The following is a 22,746-nucleotide window of genomic DNA, read 5'->3' as shown; positions in this document are numbered from 1 at the left end:
AATAGACGACATTTATATACCTTCTTAACCCTTTGCGCTCGAACGGCGACTTTCATTCGCCACGATGTTTCGCGCGGCAACTCGAGCGGCTGTATTTACGCTGAATTTCGTTATCTCCAGTTGATAGATGCGAGGTATTGGTTCGTGAACAGGTCCCTCAGGCTGTTTATGTTTTCGATTGAGAAGTGACATTGTGACGTAAAATTCCTCTACGACTGTAGTCCTGAATACGACGCGTCTAGCGTTAGTACGATTTCGACGGTCGTAGCGAGCACATTTGTCGCGAAATTTTGACACCACTCGTTCGAAAGTTTTAAGGCGAGTTTCATTTCGAATTGATCGTGATTAAATTGGTGGTAGAGCAAGTGTAAACAGTAATTATCATATCGCGTGTGAGAAATAGAAAAATTAGTGTAACAGTCAGTGACATAAGATCCAAGCAACTCAGAACGCCCTGGTAAGTGTTTTGTATAATATCGCACCAAACACCACTACAGACTTATCTTTGTCAAGATGTAAACACGGAAAATATATCAAAATATAACACTTTCGTATGTTTATTCTTCTATAAATTCATTTACGCGCGAAATTGTCTCGAGTTGCAGCGCCGCCAGATCAAAAAAGTGGTCGAGCGCAAAGGGTTGAAAAGTGAAACGTATCAATGGAGTTTCATCCCTTTTCCACTGAATCGTTGGGTCAGACGTAACGATGATTAGTCGCCACAGCTGAACGTCCACTGAACTCTGTTCTCTATGATGCATTTCAAACGATTCACTGTTGCGATACGTGTCTGTCTTCATATCGACCTCGAATCATTCTGAATAATAATAAAATAGCAACGATAGGTTCGAATAGAATTGTTGTTATATACACGTAGATAAATGCGAGTCTTACAAGAGCCGGAGAGCGAGATGTACGCGAATCCAGTTTTGGTTTAGTTACCTGGTATCCTCGCCTCTGTTCCGCGCCGTTGACAATACCTGAGGCGAGTTGTTATCTCGATAACGGTTTCAATTCACGAGAATAGTCTTATCTTTTTACAACGTGCATTTCTCCGCTGCGATAGTACATCGACTTATCTCGCGAATACACTTGATTTAATTATTCGATACAGCGCGAGCGTTATCCTGAATTACATTCATTGCTGTTACGCGATACCGTGGAAATTGATAGCGGTAGCTCGTGATAATCTCGCCTGGGGAACTCATATCCTCGCCGCGATAATTTCGTGCTTTTCGTGCCGCGAGTTTCTTTTTCTCTTTCTGCATCGTCGTTCCCCGCGACGACGCCACGCGCGCGAACATGAATTACAAAACGGATCACACGCTTCTTCCCCCGTCGAACTGCAATAATTAACTTCTAAGCGTTGAAACTAACCATCGAGGGCTCGTCGAGGACACGTTTCATTCCATGGCGGTGAATGATCGCGAGAGTTATGAATTTTATTGGGGAACGGTCGAAGATTACCTGCCGCGGGCACGTCAGGAATCAGTTAACCCTCCTATAACGCGGTACTCTTACAGCGCGGTTTCCGTTCAACAGCATCCCATAAGTTCTTTCCGCGTAGCCTACCAATAATTAGTAACTAGATGTGTTTATACAGTCAACCCTCCTATAACGCGGTAAGTGCGTAAGTGCTATAAGAAACTTCGATTTTAGTGCAAATCACATCATTCGCACCGCGTTATATGGAGACCAATGTAAGATGTTGATGAAAATAAAAAAACAACTCGATTGCTCAACGTTTACTGGGCGTATTTATTCCTGGTTCACCCGAAAGTTCGTACAGGAATACCTTCTTAAGCCATTCGTACTAGCCTCGAGGACACCCTCAACGTCATGGCCCATTCGTGAGTTTAGGCAAGGCGTTTCTTTTACCAAACGCGTTACGAATTTTCGTGCTATACGCCATACACGTACAGTAAAATAGCTCAACTAAAATCGATGTTCCATCGTCAATAAAACGATGATACCTCTTGTGGTGACCAATGAGAAACAAGTACAGTCAACCCTCCTATAAGAAATATAAGAAACTTCGATTTTAGTGCAAATCACATCATTCGTACCGCGTTATATGGAGACGAATAAATACAAAAGACAAGATAAATTGTAAATTATTTTTATTGAATCGAAGAGTTCATATAAGAAAAATGATTAAAAAAATGAAACGAAAACTAAACTAAAAAAAACTGTTTCCAACAAAAACAAGACAAACTTTTGTAAAATTATGTAATCTTTCAACACTCATCCTCGTTTATATAAACGTATCCAGTTACTAGTCATTGGTAAGCTACGCGGAAAGAACTTATGGGATGCTGTTGAACGGAAACCGCGCTGTAAAAGTACCGCGTTATAGGAGGGCTGTCGCAATTTCAGCTCCGCGTTATAGGAGGGTTAACTGTACATACATAATTTTACAAAAGTTTGTCTTGTTTTTGATGGAAACAATTTTTTAGTTTAGTTTTCGTTTCATTTTTTTAATCATTTTTCTTATATGAACTCTTCGATTCAATAAAAATAATTTATCTTGTCTTTTGTATTTATTGGTCTCCATATAACGCGGTACGAATTATGTGATTTGCACTAAAATCGAAGTTTCTTATAGCGCGGTTTCCATACAACGCGCTACGAATTAGCCTGGTTTCTACGGTTAAATCCGAGTTTCTTATAGCGCGGTACGCACTTACCGCGTTATAGGAGGGTTGACTGTAATCGCATCGATGGCTGTAAAAACGAGCCACCGCCAATTTGGCGGCGCAGCCGAATAGTAAACGTGTATCGCTATTTAGTATCTCGACGATAGCGGAGAACAGGCTGGGACCAGTTTCCCGTATGAATCCGCGGCGAGACGGGAATAGCGGACAATAAAATCGAATATCCCCGTCGCGAGGAAGGTGAAATCGGCGGAGGCGCTGCGGGGACATAACCTGTAAAATACAACGATCATTTAAATCCAAGAGAAAAAAAGGAAAAGAGCGAGGAGGTCGATGGTAAAAGCGGGGTGGAAAGTGTAGGAGCGAGGGCCAGGGGGTCTGGTGCGTGTTGTCCGATACTATAATAACGTAGAAGTCTACTTCATAAAGAATGTTCCCTTAACCGGCAACCTCGTACATCCTCTGCCGCCTCAGTCTTCCTCTTTATCTTTATCTTCTTTATCTGGCAAAGTGGCCACCTTGCGGCGAAGAACAGCGAGTCAACCGAGTGGCAACGAAGAGCCAGACAGAGCGAGAGAGAGAGAGAGAGAGAGGGGAAAAAAGAGACACGGAGGAGCTTCTGTGGATTTACATTGGCAAATGAACAACCCGTTTTGGGCCAGTAAATCCCCGGATTCCTCCTCGTACGTCCGCTTCCTGTTCCTCTTTTTTGCCCACCGCCCGCGTCTGCGAATCTCGAATTTGTACCTGGAGAAAAAAAAAGAAGGACAGACGACGGTTAATAAATACTCGCTGATGTTATCGGGTCCGTTGAGGGTCTCTGATTTTTGGGTCAGGCCAGTGGACGAATTGTCTCTACTGTTGGGCATGATTTCTATCGACATCGCGTTCGATCTCACTTCGTTCTGAATTCAATTAGTTTGCGACGACAAAGTTTCATACAGCATCAGTAAAGGGTTTAAGATCGACTTTAAAAATACGATCCTATCGATTTTTCAAAATACCACCGTGGTGTCCCTTTATATTTCGACTATTTCTACTTACGCAGAGTCCGCGTGGAATGTCTAAATTTTCATTTAAGCTTGAATAAAACAGAAGGGTAGGTAGTCGAAGAATCGACGTGATTCGAGTTGGCAATGTTACGCGTGTTAAATATTAAGAAAAAAAAGGAACGCCTCGACGGGCGATAAACTTTGGTTCGATGAAGGATCGATTGACGTAGTAACAAGAGGGTACGGGTTGCATATAGACGAGGTATATACGGAACGGCTAGGTGGGAAAAAGGTGGTTCCACCCTCGGACAGAAGTGGTTACACCGGCGAGAGGAAGATTACAAAGCGATCCGCGCGAATATCGAATTGAAATTGATAGCCGGCTGATCGTCGCTACCACGTGCGAACTGCGCCGATGCGGAGAGAAAAAAAGAGGAGCAAACTGGCCGAGAACCGTGGGTATGGAGCCTGGCAGAAGAAAAAAAAAAAAAGAAGAGCGCCACCGTTGAGGGGAGTGGTTGCAGTTTAAGATGGAGCAACAGGCGCGAGAAGAAGGAGGGCACGAAATTGCATTGTTGCATTATACGGGACATCGTTTTTCCAATTACCATCAAACCACAGCCATCAAGATGAAGAGTGGATAATTAGCAGTCGATTGGGTTGTACGCGTTGATTAACTTTGAATCTCGATTATATCGTCTGATAATTATATAGGCTGCTCGCGATGTCTCTTTTCCGTTCTAGCGGCGATCGTTTCATGGCGATCCAGTTTCCAAGTTTCCAATAAGTGTATCAAGGATTTGGTGCACGAGTGTTGTCTGCGACTTGCACGATTTTTGTCGACGGTCGTCGAAGCTACCTTCGAACGTGTACATCGCGAAACTGTAATTTCTGGTTTATTTGCTGGTCCACTTTTTACGATGACGAGGAACATCGATGTATCCTCGGGAACCCGCAGGATGCCCACGGTATATACATCACGCGTAGCCTGGAACAACTCGTTCACCAACGTGCCAATATTCATAAACACATCGAGCAGCCGAAGCATTTTACTCGATGACTTCTATTTAAATATTTACGAGATGGAGAAAGAGGATAGGCGAAAAAAAATGAGAGAGAGAGAGAGAGATAAAGAAGGGTGGCTCGTCTTCTCGAGCTGGCGCTCTCGTTATCCTTCAACGCCTATCTCGTCCGCCATTATTAAATGACAATACCTTTGTGGTCGAAAAATTGAAAACGCGCTACTAAACTAATACACGATTCTACCGGTTAACAAATTGTTACGCGAGTAATTGTCCAGGTGTGTAATAAAAAAAAAAAAAATAGCGTCCATTTCATTTTGAGATACGTATTAATTTCAAGTGGAATATTTATATTCCGGTATCGCGTGTTTTTATTGAAAAATTTGCGTACCGATCTGATGGGGGGAAAAATTGCATTTAAACGGGTATAGAAACACGTATCGAGGCAAATACGACAGTATCCCGTGTCATGTAATTGTGTTTAAATGTTTGATAGGAAAAAGAGTGGTTTGCTGTAAAACAGTCAAATATCGTGTTCTCGTTAAAGTAATTAATTAAATAACAGCGAAACTGCGCGGTAATTGAATTACATTCCGCAAAATCGAATTCGTCTATTGAAGAAACGATTAGAAAGAACTCGTGAACGCTGAAAATGATTCACGTCTACCCGTTCAGATTCTGCTGCAGTTATTCAAAATTATGCCCATTCCGTTTATGCGATTCGAAACACAATCACAACCAAAAAAAGAAAAAGTATTGACGAGACAACGATACGTGAAGATCGTAATTTCAACTCCAATACGCTACCATTACTAAATATTTTCTCAAGATTACAATTTTTTCGATTTGTATCTGAAAATATTGATCCACGCAACGATAGATCAACGCTGAAACCATCGACTTTAGATCGAAGATCAACTACTGACTACGTAGTCTAATTACTTCAATTAATTCCAACTCCAATACGTTACGATTACTAAATATTTTTTCAAGATTACAATTTTTCGATTTTTAAGTGAAAATATTTGAAAATATTGATCTTCGCAACGATAGATCAACGCTGAAACCATCGACTTTAGATCGAAGATCAACTACTGACTACGTAGTCTAATTACTTCAATTAATTCCAACCCCAATACGTTACGATTACTAAATATTTTTTCAAGATTACAATTTTTTCGATTTTTATCTGAAAATATTGATCCATGCAACGCTAGATCAACACTAAAACCATCGACTTCGAATACACAGATACCTAAGCAAACGAAACTATCGTTAGACACGTTAAAGGGTTAACTTTGGCGTACAGAGGTAACCAAAGATCGAGTAGCGTTATCAGAATCTCAAGATTACAATTTTTTCAATTTTTATCTGAAAATATTGATCTGTGCAACGCTAGATCAACACTAAAACCAACAACTTTGAATACACAGATACCTAAGCAAATAAAACTATCGTTAGACACGTTAAAGGGTTAACTTTGGCGTATAGAAGTAACCAAAGATCGAGTAGCGTTATCAGAATCTCAAGATCACAATTTTTTCGATTTTTATCTGAAAATATTGATCTGTGCAACGCTAGATCAACACTAAAACCAACGACTTCGAATACACAGATACCTAAGCAAACGAAACTATCGTTAGACACGTCAAAGGGTTAACGTTGGTGCACGAGGCAACCAAAGATGGAGTAGCGTTATCAGAGAAAAAAAAAAATAAATAAATCTAGAAGGCGATCGACATCTGGCGAAGGAGAGTCCGGTAGGAGCCGTTAAATTCTGAAGAGGGCCACTTGTATAAAGCGTAGCGATGATATATAAGGGATTTGTCTCCGTGACAGCGTCATACGTCATGTCGCAAATATTAACTCCGATACAGGCCATTCATTCACTTAATTACAAACAGCCGTGATTTAAGGGATGCCGTGCGGCAGGGGGTCCAAGCGCCGACCACGTTTCAGTAGGTGTCCGAGGTGTAGCTGATACGGTGTAGCTCTCTTTACGATCCCTCATTTACACAACAGGACTTGGAGCCACTTCGCCAAACTTATTCTCTTGTTCTCTTCCTCCGTCTCTATCCTACTCTTTCTCTCTTCGCACCCCACTCTCTCTCTCTCTCTCTTTCTCTCTTCCTGCGCCTTACATGTTCATAGCTAAGGGGCAAACAGTCTTGACCTCGAAATCCCAGGAGATCGTGCCGATTTATGTTTGTAGCGTAGAACGCGCCATTCCCATGGAATTTCCCGAAAAATAATGCTGGATAGAAATTCTCGCGCAAATCATCCTTTCTTTTTATCAATTCGCCAGGTGCGCGTATAAATTGGAGAACAATCGTGTAGTGTGAAAGAAATTCTCTGATGTCTTTCTTCTCGCAATAATTCATCAGTAAGTTTTTCATTTAACTAGAACGCGATCGCATCAACCCCTAAGTATGCGTATAAGTTGGAGAACAATCGTGTAGCGTGAAAAAAATTCTATGATATCTTTCTTCTCGCAATAATTTGTTAAAAGCTTTTCGTTTAACCAAAACACGATCGCATCAGCCCCCAAATACACGTATAAGTTGGACAACAATCGTGTAGCGTAAAAAAATTCTATGATGTCTTTCTTCTTGCAATAATTCATCAGTAAGTTTTTCATTTAACTAGAACGTGATCGCATCAATCCCTAAATATGCGTATAAGTTGGAGAACAATTATGTAGCGTGAACAAAATTTTATGATCTCTTTCTTCTCGCAATAATTCGTTAGTGAGCTTTCTGTTTAACCAAAACACGATCGCATTAATGTCCAGGTACGCGTATAAGTTGGAGAACAATTATGTAGCGTGAACAAAATTTTATGATCTCTTTCTTCTCGCAATAATTCGTTAGTGAGCTTTCTGTTTAACCAAAACACGATCGCATTAATGTCCAGGTACGCGTATAAGTTGGAGAACAATCGTGTAGCGTGAAAAAAATTCTATGATGTCTTTCCTCTCGCAATAATTTGTTAGTGAGCTTTTCGTTTAACCAGAACACGATCCTAACAACCCTCAGGTACGAGTATAAGTTGGAGAATAATCATGTACCGTAAAAGAGATTTTATGGTGTCTTTCTTCTCGCAATAATTCATAAGCAAGACACGATCGCATAAACCCCCAAAACGAACGCACAAAAATTCCCTCCCGTTATATAAACAAAGCCTCGAACAGAGCAATCTTGTTTCTCTTTTTCTCCTGACGGCCCACCGCTTAAAATTGTCTACAGTAGTCGAAGGCTGGGCGCGATAAGTCCGAGAGGAGCGACAGTAGGCGCGGGTAAGGAGAGCGAGGAGAGCAAGGAGAGATCGACGGGGGGAAAGGAATGTCTATATGAAAGGTTAGAAGTGAGGGTGAAACGGTCACGGGGTTGGACGCGGACGCGGTGACGCGTGATTCTGCACATCGGCCAAAGGAAAGATTACCATCCGCTGCTTTTTCCCAAAACTGCGTGCGTTCGTCTCTTTGTCGCACCCTACCCACGCGGCCCACCAGAACTCTTTGATATTAAGCGTGTGCGCGAAAATCCGAGGGGTCGCGAGTCGTACGATCCGCGTAGATGCCGGAACCAGTTGAACGAGCAAGGAAAACACAGTGTTTTCCATCGAGGGCGAAGCGTGCTCCTCCCCTCCTCCTCAAAGAACCGTCTTTCGTTAAGAATCCTATTAAAATCTGCTGAAAATCTAAACGCCCTAGCGAAACCACAATAATTGATCGAATTCGTCGTTTAGTACTCTGATTTCCATAAATAAGGAAAACACAGTGTTTTCCACCGAGGGCGAAGCGTGCTCCTCCCCTCCTCCTCAAAGAACCGTCTTTCGTTAAGAATCCTATTAAAATCTGCTGAAAATCTAAACGCCCTAGCGAAACCACAATAATTGATCGAATTCGTCGTTTAGTACTCTGATTTCCATAAGTAAGGAAAACACAGTGTTTTCCACCGAGGGCGAAGCGTGCTCCTCCCCTCCTCCTCAAAGAACCGTCTTTCGTTAAGAATCCTATTAAAATCTGCTGAAAATCTAAACGCCCTAGCGAAACCACAATAATTGATCGAATTCGTCGTTTAGTACTCTGATTTCCATAAATGTGTACACGTATCGACGTGCTGGCGAATCAGGAAGTAGTCGCGTAGTCAGCTCTCCTCCTCTGTTTTTTTTTTTTTTTTTATCAGCAACGAGACTCGTCGGATGCTATAAAAGCAAATTAGGAGACCCTTGAGCTTCCTTCGCGCGCATGCCTCGATTTTATGCGCGAATCTTGCTCGAGAGCATGTGTCACGCGAGAATAGAATACTTCTTTACGACGGCGGCTAAATTTGCGAAGAATGAAGAGAGGTAGAACGGCGAGGGTGAGGTCGTCCAGGAAGATACAGCGCGGGGTTAGCTGTTGAATTGCAGCATAAAAACGGGGGGAAGTGAACGAGCGATGAGAGAATTTCTGTTACGACAGAAACACGGACGAATAATTATTAGAAATATTATTAGAAGTGGAATAATTAGAAGTGCAAACTCGTTTCGAGTAAAGGGTTCAAGAGAAGTATTAAAAGGGTGGTAGAAGGAGGAACGAAGGAGACGAAGACGTCGAACAAACAGCAAGGAAGCTCTCTCTCGTAAAGTACGAGGCAGGAGATAACGAAAATTCGGTATGCATGAAAGGGCGCTTGTTCTTGGACAAGACCCCTTCTGGAAATCTGTAGTTATGAAAGCTCCTGCACGCGGAGCAGCAATCGGCTGCCTCCTCGAACCCCTATATCCTTAACGGCCCAACTTATGGTACGCCGTTTAAACCGTGATAAGTTTGCGGGCATCGCGCAAACATGCCAATAACCATCGACTAACGACGCAGAAACAATTCGTCGATTCTGCACAGTCGAAAGGAGAAATGGGTTGAATCTAAAGAAAAAAAAAATTGCACTCAAGCGAGATCTATGAAACTCTTTCGAATCTTTTCAAATATTTGAATCTTCTCGAGTCTCGTCCCTGTAATCGCCATCACAGTTGGTGCGTATCGAAGAACCGTGTACCTCGAATTAAAAGTATTACTCTTCTTTTCTTCTTTTAAATCGCTTAACTCGCGGTACGAGTAATTATTTTCAATTACCATAACTGATTTCACGCAACGAACGGCGTGGCTTCTTTTATCTTTCCCTGGCGTTCGTTACGATCAGCCGATGCGCTACAATATTTTCGATTCACGCGAGTATACAAGTGCAATGGCGATCGTGCGGATACGCGAGTATGAAAGCTCGCAGAATTCGCGTGTCTTGGCACCAGCGATAATTACAGCTACCTCGACTGTTAATTTGCGTCTTTGTTCTACGGCTGGCCGGTTATTGCCGCGTAAACACGTGAATTTATCGCTGGTATTAATTTATCACTATATACGGAAAGCAAACTGAAGAAATAATTGTAAATGATCAATCGCGTCTGCCCGCAGCCTACATGCATATATGTATGGGGCAGCGTACGTTCAACCTGCGCCTCGTCCGATCTGTATTGAGATAATTAAGCGGTCGATTAAGATCGAAATCGTTGGCGAGGCAGGTGTACTTTTGTCGGTGTCGAATAAAAACCGGGCTGGCGCGATTGCCATTCTTACTACTTCGTGTACTGCCATCCCATTACTCCTTACGAGAATGGGCAACGAGCTATTTTAATATTTCACTGACAAGATGAACATCACCGCACTTGTGCTTCTTGCGGCTCTTCTTGTTCGTACCATTCATTCGCGTGTTCCCGTTGTCTTCGCGTTCTGCCGATACGTATCAATAATAATTATTGCTGCGCTTCGTATTCGAGGTATCGCTAGTCGATCCACTTTCCCCCTCCTGATGATTTAAGTGGATCGTAAAGTTCGCCACGTAGGTGTCGCTTGCGTCGTATTCTAACCTATTTGTTGCTGCCACAGAATTTCTTCTTCAATCTGGAAAATTCAAATGATCAACTACGCGTGTCTTCGTGTCGTATTCTAACCTATTTGTTGCTGCTATAGAATTTCTTCTTCAATCTGGAAAATTCTAATGATCAACTACGCGTGTCTTCGTGTCGTATTCTAACCTATTTGTTGCTGCCATAGAATTTCTTCTTCAATCTGGAAAATTTAAATGATCAACTACGCGTGTCTTCACGTGGGTACTTTTTGAATATGAATTATTTTGTGTGTCGTACCCTGAAACGAAACCAAGCGTCAACTTTGCGTCGTATTCTAACCTGTTTGTAGCTGCCACAGCATTTCTTCTTCAATTTGGAAAATTTAAATGATCAACTACGCATGTCTTCACGTGACCACTTTTTGAATACGAATTATTCCGTGTGTCGTACCTTGAAACGAAACCAAGCGTCAACTTTGCGTCGAATTCTAACCTGTTTGTAGCTGCCATAGCATTTCTTCTTCAATTTGGAAAATTTAAATGATCAACTAAGCGTGTCTTCACGTGGTTACTTTTTAAATATGAATTATTCCGTGTGTCGTACCCTAAAACGAAACCAAGCGTCAACTTTGCGTCGTATTCTAACCTGTTTGTAGCTGCCATAGAATTTCTTCTTCAATTTGGAAAATTCAAATGATCAACTACGCGTGTCTTCACGTGGGTACTTTTTGAATATGAATTATTTTGTGTGTCGTACCCTGAAACGAAACCAAGCGACGACCTTGCGTCGAATTCTAACCTGTTTGTAGCTGGCATAGAATTTCTTCTTCAATTTGGAAAATTGTAATTATCAACTACGCGTGTCTTCATGTGGTTATTTTTTGGATCCGAATTATTCCGTGTGTCGTACCCTGAAACGAAATCAAGCAGTTTCTTTTAATGAACTCCTGCGGTAGAAGAGTCTTTCTCTAATAAAGTGAACAGTGTAGTACACGTAACGTTTAATGAAATTCAGCGTACAAAAGTCAGGGGGACGAACTCAGTCTGACTTAAATTAGGAGCTGACTTTAAATTAGCGGATTTTACTGGCGATCTTCGAAGTATATTTTACCTTGTTGCTAATGCGGCCAACGTTGATTGGCACGGTCCACGTTCCACGCTCGCCGGTTCAACGGAACCAGTTCTCTTAAAACATGTAAATACGCGTCGTTCGCAAACAATCATGAGCCTCATCAGCAAATACGAACTTTAAGAAACATTGTTATCGTACGCTACAGGAAGATATCCTTAACAAGCACGGCGATCAAACATTAGCGAGCGAAATTGGCGAACGAATGCAAACATTCGACCACCTTTTTTTGCTTTCATTTTCTCTCCTTTTTTTTTTTAAGGAAAAGTTTAAGGTGAACGTTTGGTACGGCAGCTGCACCGCGATATTTTGCATTTTACGAAGGGCACGCCGTCGTAGAATGTTGCAAAGTGCCCGTCAAACTTGCAACTCGAGCGTTTCGAGATCGTATCCGCTAATTTATCGTCGAATATTTACTTTGATGTTGTAACAACATCGAGAAAGTAAATCTAAAAACCCGCTACGCGGCATACTCTATAGACAGATCTATTTTCGCAATTCTTACAGGATAAACTCGTTCACCCCGATAAATTCGAATCTGCTACGTTTTGCGACTGCTCGAAATACAGTTCGATCGTCAGGAATAATGTACGACGCAAAGGACACCTTGTATAATAAAACACGCGGCGTGAAATAGATACAGTGAGCGTAATTTTGTCATAGAACGTTCCGCGTTCGTGGAACATCTAAACGCAGATGGGTGGTAACGTCGCGGTGTATCGACTCTTTGATGGTGGGCATCCTGCGGTGTGCATTTAGTTTCTTTCTTGGCGAGTCGAGTTTACCTGAGACGACAGGTTGCGATCGTACAAACCGGCATATTAAAACTGTGGAGGCCACGCTGCTCAGGTGGAACGATGAAACCTGGTGGTTAAGAATCATTTAATTAATGCAACAGCCTCAATTTATAACTCGTAGTAACTGAATTCCAAATTTTACAATACGACTAATCAGAGCATGTGACCAGAGACAACAAAATAGAAGCGTACCAAGTAAAGATGTATCACGAAATGAAATAAATGTGGAACTTAAATCGTGATGTAGGTATTGGATGTTTCTATAGCGAAGAAGGCATATTAAAACTGTGGAGGCCACGCTGCTCAGGTGGAACGATGAAACCTGGTGGTTAAGAATCATTTAATTAATGCAACAGCCTCAATTTATAACTTGTAGTAACTGAATTCCAAATTTTACAATACGACTAATCAGAGCATGTGACCAGAGACAACAAAATAGAAGCGTACCAAGTAGAGATGTATCACGAAATGAAATAAATGTGGAACTTAAATCGTGATGTAGGTATTGGATGTTTCTATAGCGAAGAAGGCATTTTAAAACTGTGGAGGCCACGCTGCTCAGGTGGAACGATGAAACCTGGTGGTTAAGAATCATTTAATTAATGCAACAGCCTCAATTTATAACTTGTAGTAACTGAATTCCAAATTTTGCAATACGACTAATCAGAGCACGTGATCAGAAACAAGGAAATAGAATCATACCAAGTAAAGATGTATCACGAAATGAAATAAATGTGGAACTTAAATCGTGATGTAGGTATTGGATGTTTCTGTAGCGAAGAAGGCATTTTAAAACTGTGGAGGCCACGCTGCTCAGGTGGAACGATGAAACCTGGTGGTTAAGAATCATTTAATTAATGCAACAGCCTCAATTTATAACTTGTAGTAACTGAATTCCAAATTTTGCAATACGACTAATCAGAGCATGTGACCAGAGACAACAAAATAGAAGCGTACCAAGTAAAGATGTATCACGAAATGAAATAAATGTGGAACTTAACTCGTGATGTAGGTATTGGATGTTTCTGTAGCGAAGAAGGCATTTTAAAACTGTGGAGACCACGCTGCTCATGTGGAACGATGAAACCTGGTGGTTAAGAATCATTTAATTAATGCAACAGCCTCAATTTATAACTCGTAGTAACTGAATTCCAAATTTTGCAATACGACTAATCAGAGCATGTGACCAGAAACAAGGAAATAGAATCATACCAAGTAAAGATGTATCACGAAATGAAATAAATGTGGAACTTAAATCGTGATGTAGGTATTGGGTCTTTCTATAACGAAGATTTACCGATTTTGGGAGAAAACTCGCGAAATCTGTTCGACGATGGGGACATAAAGCTGAGAAATGCCGCTGAAGAGTAACGAGCGTGATATCGTAGGAACAAGGGTGGCGAACGCGTTGGAGAGATTAGCGAAAGAAGGTTATCGCGAGTGGTAAAGGATGGCTGGTCGTGGCGACGTGTATCCAGGGGCAGTAACCCAGCCAATCGAGACAACAGTTGCGGTTAAATGCCTGAGGGAATCGGTGATGGTAACGCCGTGGCGCGAAACCACCGACAACCCTTTCTGGCCAACGAGCTATGCCGAACGATATGTTTCACCGCACTCACCGCCGATTTAAACTTCGACTCTCTTTCCAGCGACGCGTGCATCGAATGGTGGAAGGGCGTGCGATTTATTTTTTTGATACTCGACTCGATAATCACGCGTTGCGATCGTTTTGTACGCCTAAACGCGATTACTCAAACTTCTTTTGCTCGATTGATCTCACTCAAATCGAAACTCGACTCGTTTCTATTTCGATGGCGAACGAAAATCGAAATTTTGCTGAAAATCGCGTGCATCGAATGGTAGAAGGGCGTGCGATTTATTTTTTTGATACTCGACTCGATAATCACGCGTTGCGATCGTTTTGTACGCCTAAACGCGATTACTCAAACTTCTTTTGCTCGATTGATCTTACTCAAATCGAAACATAACTCGTTTCTATTTCGATGGGGAACGAAAATCGAAATTTCGCAGAGAATCGAGGCGCGCTTAGCGAAAATCGCGTGCATCGAATGGTAGAAGGACGTGCGATTTATTTTTTGCTACTCGACTCGATAATCACGCGTTGCGATCGTTTTGTACGCCTAAACGCGATTACTCAAACTTCTTTTGCTCGATTGATCTTATTCAAATCGAAACATAACTCGTTTCTATTTCGATGGCGAACGAAAATCAAAATTTCGCTGGAAATCGAGGCGCGCTTAGCGAAAATCGCGTGCATCGAATGGTAGAAGGACGTGCGATTTATTTTTTGCTACTCGACTCGATAATCACGCGTTGCGATCTTTTTGTACGCCTAAACGCGATTACTCAAACTTCTTTTGCTCGATTGATCTTACTCAAATCGAAACATAACTCGTTTCTATTTCGACTGCGAACGAAAATCGAAATTTCGCTGGGAATCGAGGCGCGCTTAGCGAAAATCGCGCGGAAGGAGAAGGTAGAGGGACGCTGAAAGTGAAAGGGCGAGAGCGAAAGAAGGAGAGGGCAGTGGAAGCGGGAAAGAGAGACTCGGTTATTTAATTAAAACCGGATTATACGTGGTAGGTAGGGGCCTATCCTACATCTGTAACCACCAACCTGGCACCATCGATATATACTAATTGCTCTATCCGGATTAAATGGCCGTAAATACTGCACGAGTTCCGAGCTAATTACCTGCAGCTTGTATTTCAACGACATACGTATCGAGCATCCTTCTTTCTTGCATCTTTCATGAGCGCGCCGCTCGGGACTCATTCGCGCGAAATCTGTACACGCAGCCAGCATAAAAAAAATTACCAGCGATCCCTTCTGACAGGAACGTCAGAGAATTAACGTGCGATCTTGAAACGTCGGAATTCTACCCGCTATTGCGGTTAAGAAACATCTACAATGTTAACCACGAACACTGACTCGTTCGTCGCGTTTCATCCAAACTCTCGCAGAATTTGTAATATATCTGCGAATGCATTCGATTGTAAGATGAAGACAGCAATTTCGAACGTAAGATAGAAAAAAACGCGAATTCGGCTATTGCGGTTAAGAAACATCTACAATGTTAACCACGAACACTGACCCGTTTGCACATCGCGTTTCATCCAAACTCTCGCAGAATTTGTAATATATCTGCGAATGCATTCGATCGTAAGATAAAGACAGCAATTTCGAACGTAAGATAGAAAGAAACGCGAATTCGGCTATTGCGGTTAAGAAACATCTACAATGTTAACCACGAACACTGACTCGTTCGTCGCGTTTCATCCAAACTCTCGCAGAATTTGTAATATATCTGCGAGTGCATTTGATCGTAGGATGAAGACAGCAATTTCGAACGTAAGACAGAAAGAAACGCGAATTCGTTTCGATGCTCTGTTGGAGGAGCGAGCAGTTTTAATAACGCGACACCCTCCCAGCGCACGACGCGGAAGAATCTCTTTATTTCGCCGCCTCTAAGTAGTCGTCTCTTTTAATTAAAGATACGCAACCACTCTATCTTCCGTAGCCGTTTTAAAGTGTAAATGATAGCGTGGTTATGGTGAAGGTCGCTGGAGATAGCCGCGCGTGGAAGGGTGCAGGCACCATTGTCGTTTCGTTGGGGACGAGGGGTGGGGCGAGGAACGGCGGAAGGCAGACGACGGCTGTTACGAAAGGCCAGGGAACGCGTCTAAAAAGAATGAAAGAAGTCGAGAAGTCGAGATCTGGAACGGTGAACTTTTGCCCGCGTAACGTGCACTGCGATAGCGTCGTCTCATCCAAATTAAACGAGCTGCGATATGCAAATAGACGAACCGTTAGAAACTTCGAACATTGGGATTTTCAATACGCGACGCGAGTAGAAAGTATTATTTATATGGGATGGTATGGCGACTGTAGATTGCACGGTTGTTGTACACAGAGAGAAAGAGAAAAGAAAAGAAGAAGATAGGGCGCGTCGTGGAAATGAACATTACAGATGAACGATAAGGACGATCTGAGGAAGGCCCTTGCGGTTTAACCATCGAGCGCCTTACCCCATTTTCTTCACTTTTTTCCATTCATTTGGAACCCCAACCGGTGCCGCTTCCGTTAATTATGTCAGCAGACGGAACTTCGTAAACGGGAATCGCATCTCTTGACCATTTTCCAGGGTTTTGATGACGATATCGATAAGATTATACGAGCCAGCGAACGAGTTCTCGCGCTACCCGAGGTTGTCTTGTAATTCCAAAGATTACGAAAGGGGTCCGGCGCCGTTTTATCGGATCCGTTCATCAATTTCCCTTATCGAGTTTTAACTGATTATCTCCGATGTTATACCGCTTTCATTAAACTCCGCTTGGCGCAAGAATTGCCTCTGATGCGAGATTGTTTACTTTCTCGTGGCGATAAATTTCGAGCGGCGCGCACAGTCCACGCGTACGGTTTTCGTTGATTAACTCGGACATTTATATAGCAAACCCTCTGTTATTTTTTCTCCGTAAATTAGAGGCAGTCGAGCGTGGCAATATTCCATTAACCGATCGGAGAACGACGCAATAACCAAGGGCGCGAGGATCCTCGTCGCGAGTTATGAAACGGTGGCAGAGCGGAACGTACTCGCTGGTATTTTGCATCGCGATTATTTCCAATCGAAGTCGTATCCTCGCTGCCAAGGGAACAGAAGGTGTCTCTTTCAATAAGGAACGGAAAACGGAATATCGAGTGCCCGTGGAAAGGGGCGCGCGAGACATAAATTTGCGAGCGTACCTAATTGAAAAGGGCAAGAAGGAGAAGGAGCGTAGACCCGGGAAGAAGAGGCGGGATACGAATCGAGGAGAGGGTGGAGGGACCAATCCGGGATATGTTAAACGGCTCAAGAATAGCCAGTTGCCACTCTACAAATAAACGACAGCAGAGGCTGCGCTGGCACACGGTAGCTTCCTGAAACAAGATTCCTCGTGTCGCCAGTAACTCACGATTCTTACTTACGGAAATCCATCTGATTGGCCATCGTTGGCGAACGCGTCGCTCGATTGTTGAGGCTTACGTAAACCCTTTGTCTGGCCGCGAACGAAACTATGGAATCGAGGCTAACTATAGAGTTTACAATAACGCGGCACATAGTTCGCCTGGGATATTCCATTTGGATATTACTTTAATTAACTCGGATTTAACCGTAAAAACCAGACTAATTCGTAGCGCGTTGTATGGAAACCGCGCTATAAGAAACTTCGATTTTAGTACAAATCACATCATTCGTACCGCGTTATATGGAGACCAATAAATACAGTCAACCCTCCTATAACGCGGTGTGTACCGCGTTATATGGAAACCGCGCTATAAGAAACTCGGATTTAACCGTAGAAACCAGGCTAATTCGTAGCGCGTTGTATGGAAACCGCGCTATAAGAAACTTCGATTTTAGTGCAAATCACATCCTTCGTACCGCGTTATATGGAGACCAATGTAAGATGTTGATGAAAATAAAGTAACAACTCGATTGCTCAACGTTTACTGGGCGTATTTATTCCTGGCTCACCCGAAGGTTCGTACAAGAATACTTTCTTAGGCCATTCGTACTAGCCTCGAGGACACCCTCAACGTCATGGTCCATTCGTGTGTTTAGGCAAGGCGTTTCTTTTACCAAACGCGTTACGAACTTTCGTGCTATACGCCATACACGTACAGTAAAATAACTCGACTAAAATCGATGTTCCATCGTCAATAAAACGACGATACCTCTTGTTGTAACCAATGAGAAATAAGTACAGTCAGCCCTCCTATAACGCGGTAAGTGCGTACCGCTTTATATGGAAACCGCACTATAAGAAACTTCGATTTTAGTACAAATCACATCATTCGTACCGCGTTACATGGAGACGAATAAATACAAAAGACAAGATAAATTATAAATTATTTTTATTGAATTGAAGAGTTCATATAAGAAAAATGATTGTGGCGGCACTCGCCACTAGAGGGACAGCACCGTTTACACTTTCCTGAAAGTACCTGATGATGACCCATCCTTTCCAATATATAGAAGTTCTGAACTGTCCCTAATATCCCAGCGTCTATGGCAGGGTCTGCTAGGTAGCCTTACTGATGAGTCCACTAGCAGGCCCAGGACGAAACGTTCTTCCCCTCTCTTTTCCTTCCTTCTTTCTTCCTCCATCTTTACAGCAAACCAAAGCAGCGCAGCCGCTTCATGATTAAAAAAATGAAACAAAAACTAAACTAAAAAACTGTTTCCAACAAAAGCAAGACAAACTTTTGTAAAATTATTTTATGTATAAACGTATCTGGTTACTAGTCATTGGTAGGCTGCGCGGAAAGAACTTATGGGATGCTGTTGAACGGAAACCGCGCTGTAAGAGTACCGCGTTATAGGAGGGCTGTCGCAATTTCAGCTTCGCGTTATATGGAAACCGCGTTCTACGAGTACCGCTTTATAGGAGGGTTAACTGTAAACGCGCAATGGTCCAAGGGTTGTTCTAGTTGAATTTGAATCGCGTTGACGAACGTGATTTTGGTCTGGATGAGTAACAGGAAGTTTGTTGGTGTTTCAGTAGTGTGTGCAGGCTGTTAGAAATGCTGTGACTGACTCGTTTAGGGAACCCCATGTGTAACTCGAGTATCCGTTACTATTCTGCGTTTCCATACGTTTCGATGTTTTCCAATAAAGATAATATATTTATGTTCGTCGATGAAATTTGACTGTTCTACAGGATGAATGATATATTTTAAAGAGGGACGCGTAAATGATATTTTTCAAATCGTTGACGTTTGTATCTCCGCCGTCCGTGGCGTTTGATCAATATTAATTGATAATTATTAATTTATTTATGTAATTCGTTATATCCGTTTAATTGGTGCCACGGTGCGTTTGGAATAAAACAGATTAATGAATCTAAAAAGCGTCGACGCCGTGTGTAACGCGGATACGTGTCCCGTTTTGTAACAATTTTAATGATTTATTTGAAGAATTATTCCGCTCGTTTCGTTGCCAGCTGTTCTTTTTTTCCAACGCGCCGTCCAGCAAAGCGTTCGCAAATTCGCCTGTCCGTCCGCCGTTTCGATGGCGACGCTTCGATGGCTATTAGTTACTAACTATACCATTTAAATCCCGATCGTTCCATTAGAGCAATGAATACAGGCGGCCACGTTACAGCTAAACGTTCGCTAATTAGCTCGAATGGTATATTATCTTTACCCCATCTTATCTCGACTAAGTAAATAAACTATTACGCGGTCAGGGTATGTAAATAATTTGTCCGTTGGAACAGGTTCCGTTCAAATTTATGTTAACGTGGAAAGTGGCGTAACAGGTGCAACCACTCGACGAGGTTTATTTGACTCCCAAGATCCGGAATCGTTTCTGTAAACCTAACATTTTTCAATCCCGTCGTTCTTTCGAAACTGGTTTGACGAATGCTCCTCTCAAGGAATCCTACGGCACGAGAATCGAAACGTCGATATACAAACGTGTAAAATTTTCGAAAACATTCCACCGTTGATAAATACACACCAGCGATCGTTACGAGTTCGCGAGAACAATTGTACGCGCGATTATCGACTGTTTTTTTTTTTTTCTCTATACTGTCGTTAATAATGGTACCCTGCTTTCGTGTTGTAGGTAAGAAAAAGTTCCCTTCTGATCCGTCCTGTTGTCCAGCATGCGGGGTCACGGTGAGGCCGCAGGATTTGGAGCAGCATTTCGCGCAGGAACTCGACCAACTCCACAAAATATCGTCAGCGTTCTCACGATCGCGAGTGCCAAGGTCGAATCTGCCTGCTGGACACCCTCAGGATCATCCCCACGGGCCCATGCTCCACGCTCCATCAGCCGCAGATGGCACGCCTCAAGGAAGATGGGAGACCTACAAAAGGATCAAGGCTAATAGACAGGTAAACCGCCGTCTATATTCGCAGTGATCCAGGTCCAATTTCGTTTCTGGTGGAAATTAGGAAAAATAAAAAAAAAATAAATAAAAAAAAGAGAAGCGAGATCGCACATCACATCAGACGAATTCTGTAAACGCTCGAGCCGTCCGTTAACGCAACGCAAGAAAGAAGATCGACTGCGAGGTCCCCGTTGATCCGATCCGCCAGGATAAAAATCGCTTCGACTCGCCCGATTTCGAGCTTAGAGATAAACGATATTACCGACAGCGGGAACGATCGCGGTCCGTGAATCGATAAATGGTAAAACGTTGTTGAGAGATGTCTATTTCGCGGCATGTGCAGGCTAGAATCCGCGTGAAGAATCGGAAACGGAAAGCGGACGAGCCCTCCTGTCCAGTCTGCAGCGAAAGACTATCTGGCACGCCAGAGGAGCTGAACCAGCACGTCGAGAGGTGTTTGAACAAGCACAATAACGGGAACCCTGCTGGCCACAACAATCTCGACGAAGAGGAGGTCGACGTCGAGGGCGACGCTGAGACGTTCGAGGAGTACGAATGGGCTGGCCAAAGAAGAGTTCGCGCAACGTCGATGCTCGTTGGTGGTTTCTCTGGTAAGCTCGCGCTAATTAGCAAACTGTTCATCTCCACATCTCTTATCAAACATAAAAACGAATTAATCCAACGACACTGACGAAGCATATCTACAATTGTTCCATCCTTAGCTGCTGGACTGGCAACTTCGTCGAGCAATCGTTCGTCAGCTGGTGGTAATGGCGGGACCAACCAACAGGAGGACGAAGACGTGGACCTGGTGGTCGACGGCGACGATGCAGCTGAGTTTGGGCCAGCGCAGTACTCTGAGGCGGACGTGATAACGCCTCGCGTGGAGGGCACCGCGAGAGAGCAAAAAGAGAGGGACGCGCTTCGAGAAGCGGTGATATCGCCAAACGCGCCTAATACGCCGCACACGCCTGATCAAATTGGTCAGGGCCTTGTCGAGGTGAAACCTGAACCAGGAACGCCGACTCCTATCGGTCAGAACGAGCAGGACGATGGTGCCTCAGCGTCGCCTAGGAGGGATGGCGACACGCCTGTGATCGAGGCTCTCAGAGGCAGAATTCGCGAGCTCGAGGCGGAAATGCGTGGACAACCGTTCAGGTGTCTCATTTGCATGGTAAGCTTCCGTGGTAGGGTATATTTTATTTAGTGAATCGAGAGCAATGCCGTGGAAGTCTTGGTGTTGACGCGAGTCGTTAATCGCTGCTCGATAGCTGGTTTTAATTTGTTGGTTGACTCTGACCGTGTTTGGTTTCCCTGTGCTCTTAGGAACAGTATAAAAAGCCTGTTACTTCTGTATGCTGCTGGCACGTACATTGCGAGCAATGCTGGTTACACACATTGGTAAGTTGCGAACATATTTATAAATTAATTTAATTTAATAATACAACGGGACGCGTTATTTCTGGTCGACTCTCTTTTTTTCTCTTGCTAATTCGTTCCGTTGGAATGTCTACCCGGGAACGGGTAGCACGCGTTGCAAAATAATTCGTAATTTAAACGGATTTTCTAATTACAGTTCATTTGAGAATTTATAGAAATGGTCACACCTCGACGTGGTTCACGCTGAACGAAAGTAACGTGATAAATAGTTAAGTAATATTTTGACTTCCCCTTACAGACAGTGCAGCGTGACATTCAAATGCTCGTTCACAATTTTCTCTATAATTTATACCCTTTTGGTATGTTACAGCGCGAATCACGTAACTCGAGCGTACTTTAAATTATTCGTGGGATACTTTCACACTTGCCAAAATGAATATCATAATAAATCCCTCGAGGCTATGTATTCTTAACAGAAACGTGTTTGCGATCGCCTCGCGTTATTTCTTTCTGAGTATCTTTCTTTTCGTGGAATCATCGTTTGCAAAGAGTCACGACACTCCCCAGCAAGAGTGTCGAACAATGGTGTCGAACGCTGTGAGACGAAAACGACAATTGTCCCTTTCAGGGTGCGAAAAAGCTGTGCCCCCAGTGCAACATGATAACGTCGCCGTCAGACCTACGACGTATCTACATGTGAACGGAGTCGCGCGCCAAACAGAAAGCCGTCGGTTCCCGTTCTTCTGCCCGTGAGTACGTCGAGGCGTATCGAACCTGTAAATACCTGTACAGACTTGTCCGTCACGTTAAATTAACTCGTTTAGACTTACCAGCCGCGGTTACGCGCCGTAGCGTTAGCGAGCTAAGCGGAGCCGTGGCCATATAATAAAACAATTTATATTCCCCCTAAGTAGCGGAACGGTTGATTTTTGTGAATAAATGTACCTTCTATATGGCCCCGTTTACCAGATATAGCGATGTAGCGATAC

The 22,746-nt window shown here is 43.1% G+C and overlaps 1 protein-coding gene across 5 annotated transcripts in view; it reads left to right on the top strand.

Moving 5' to 3' along the window:
• LOC143430216 (E3 ubiquitin-protein ligase Rnf220) overlaps positions 1 to 22,746 on the top strand; it is a 181,856-nt gene extending 159,110 nt beyond the window's left edge. For all 5 annotated transcript variants that reach the window (XM_076906273.1, XM_076906270.1, XM_076906271.1 and 2 more), the window contains 5 exons: positions 20,110 to 20,381; positions 20,721 to 20,988; positions 21,100 to 21,551; positions 21,704 to 21,778; positions 22,386 to 22,746. In XM_076906273.1, coding sequence (XP_076762388.1) covers positions 20,110 to 20,381; positions 20,721 to 20,988; positions 21,100 to 21,551; positions 21,704 to 21,778; positions 22,386 to 22,457 — 1,139 coding nt within the window. In that variant the 3' untranslated portion in view covers positions 22,458 to 22,746. The remainder of the gene's footprint in view (positions 1 to 20,109; positions 20,382 to 20,720; positions 20,989 to 21,099; positions 21,552 to 21,703; positions 21,779 to 22,385) is intronic.

This window comes from Xylocopa sonorina, chromosome 13, assembly GCF_050948175.1.
Source record: "Xylocopa sonorina isolate GNS202 chromosome 13, iyXylSono1_principal, whole genome shotgun sequence".
NCBI lineage: Eukaryota > Metazoa > Arthropoda > Insecta > Hymenoptera > Apidae > Xylocopa > Xylocopa sonorina.
The sequence above is the reverse complement of the archived record's forward strand: the minus strand, read 5'-3'. Positions and strand labels throughout refer to the sequence as shown.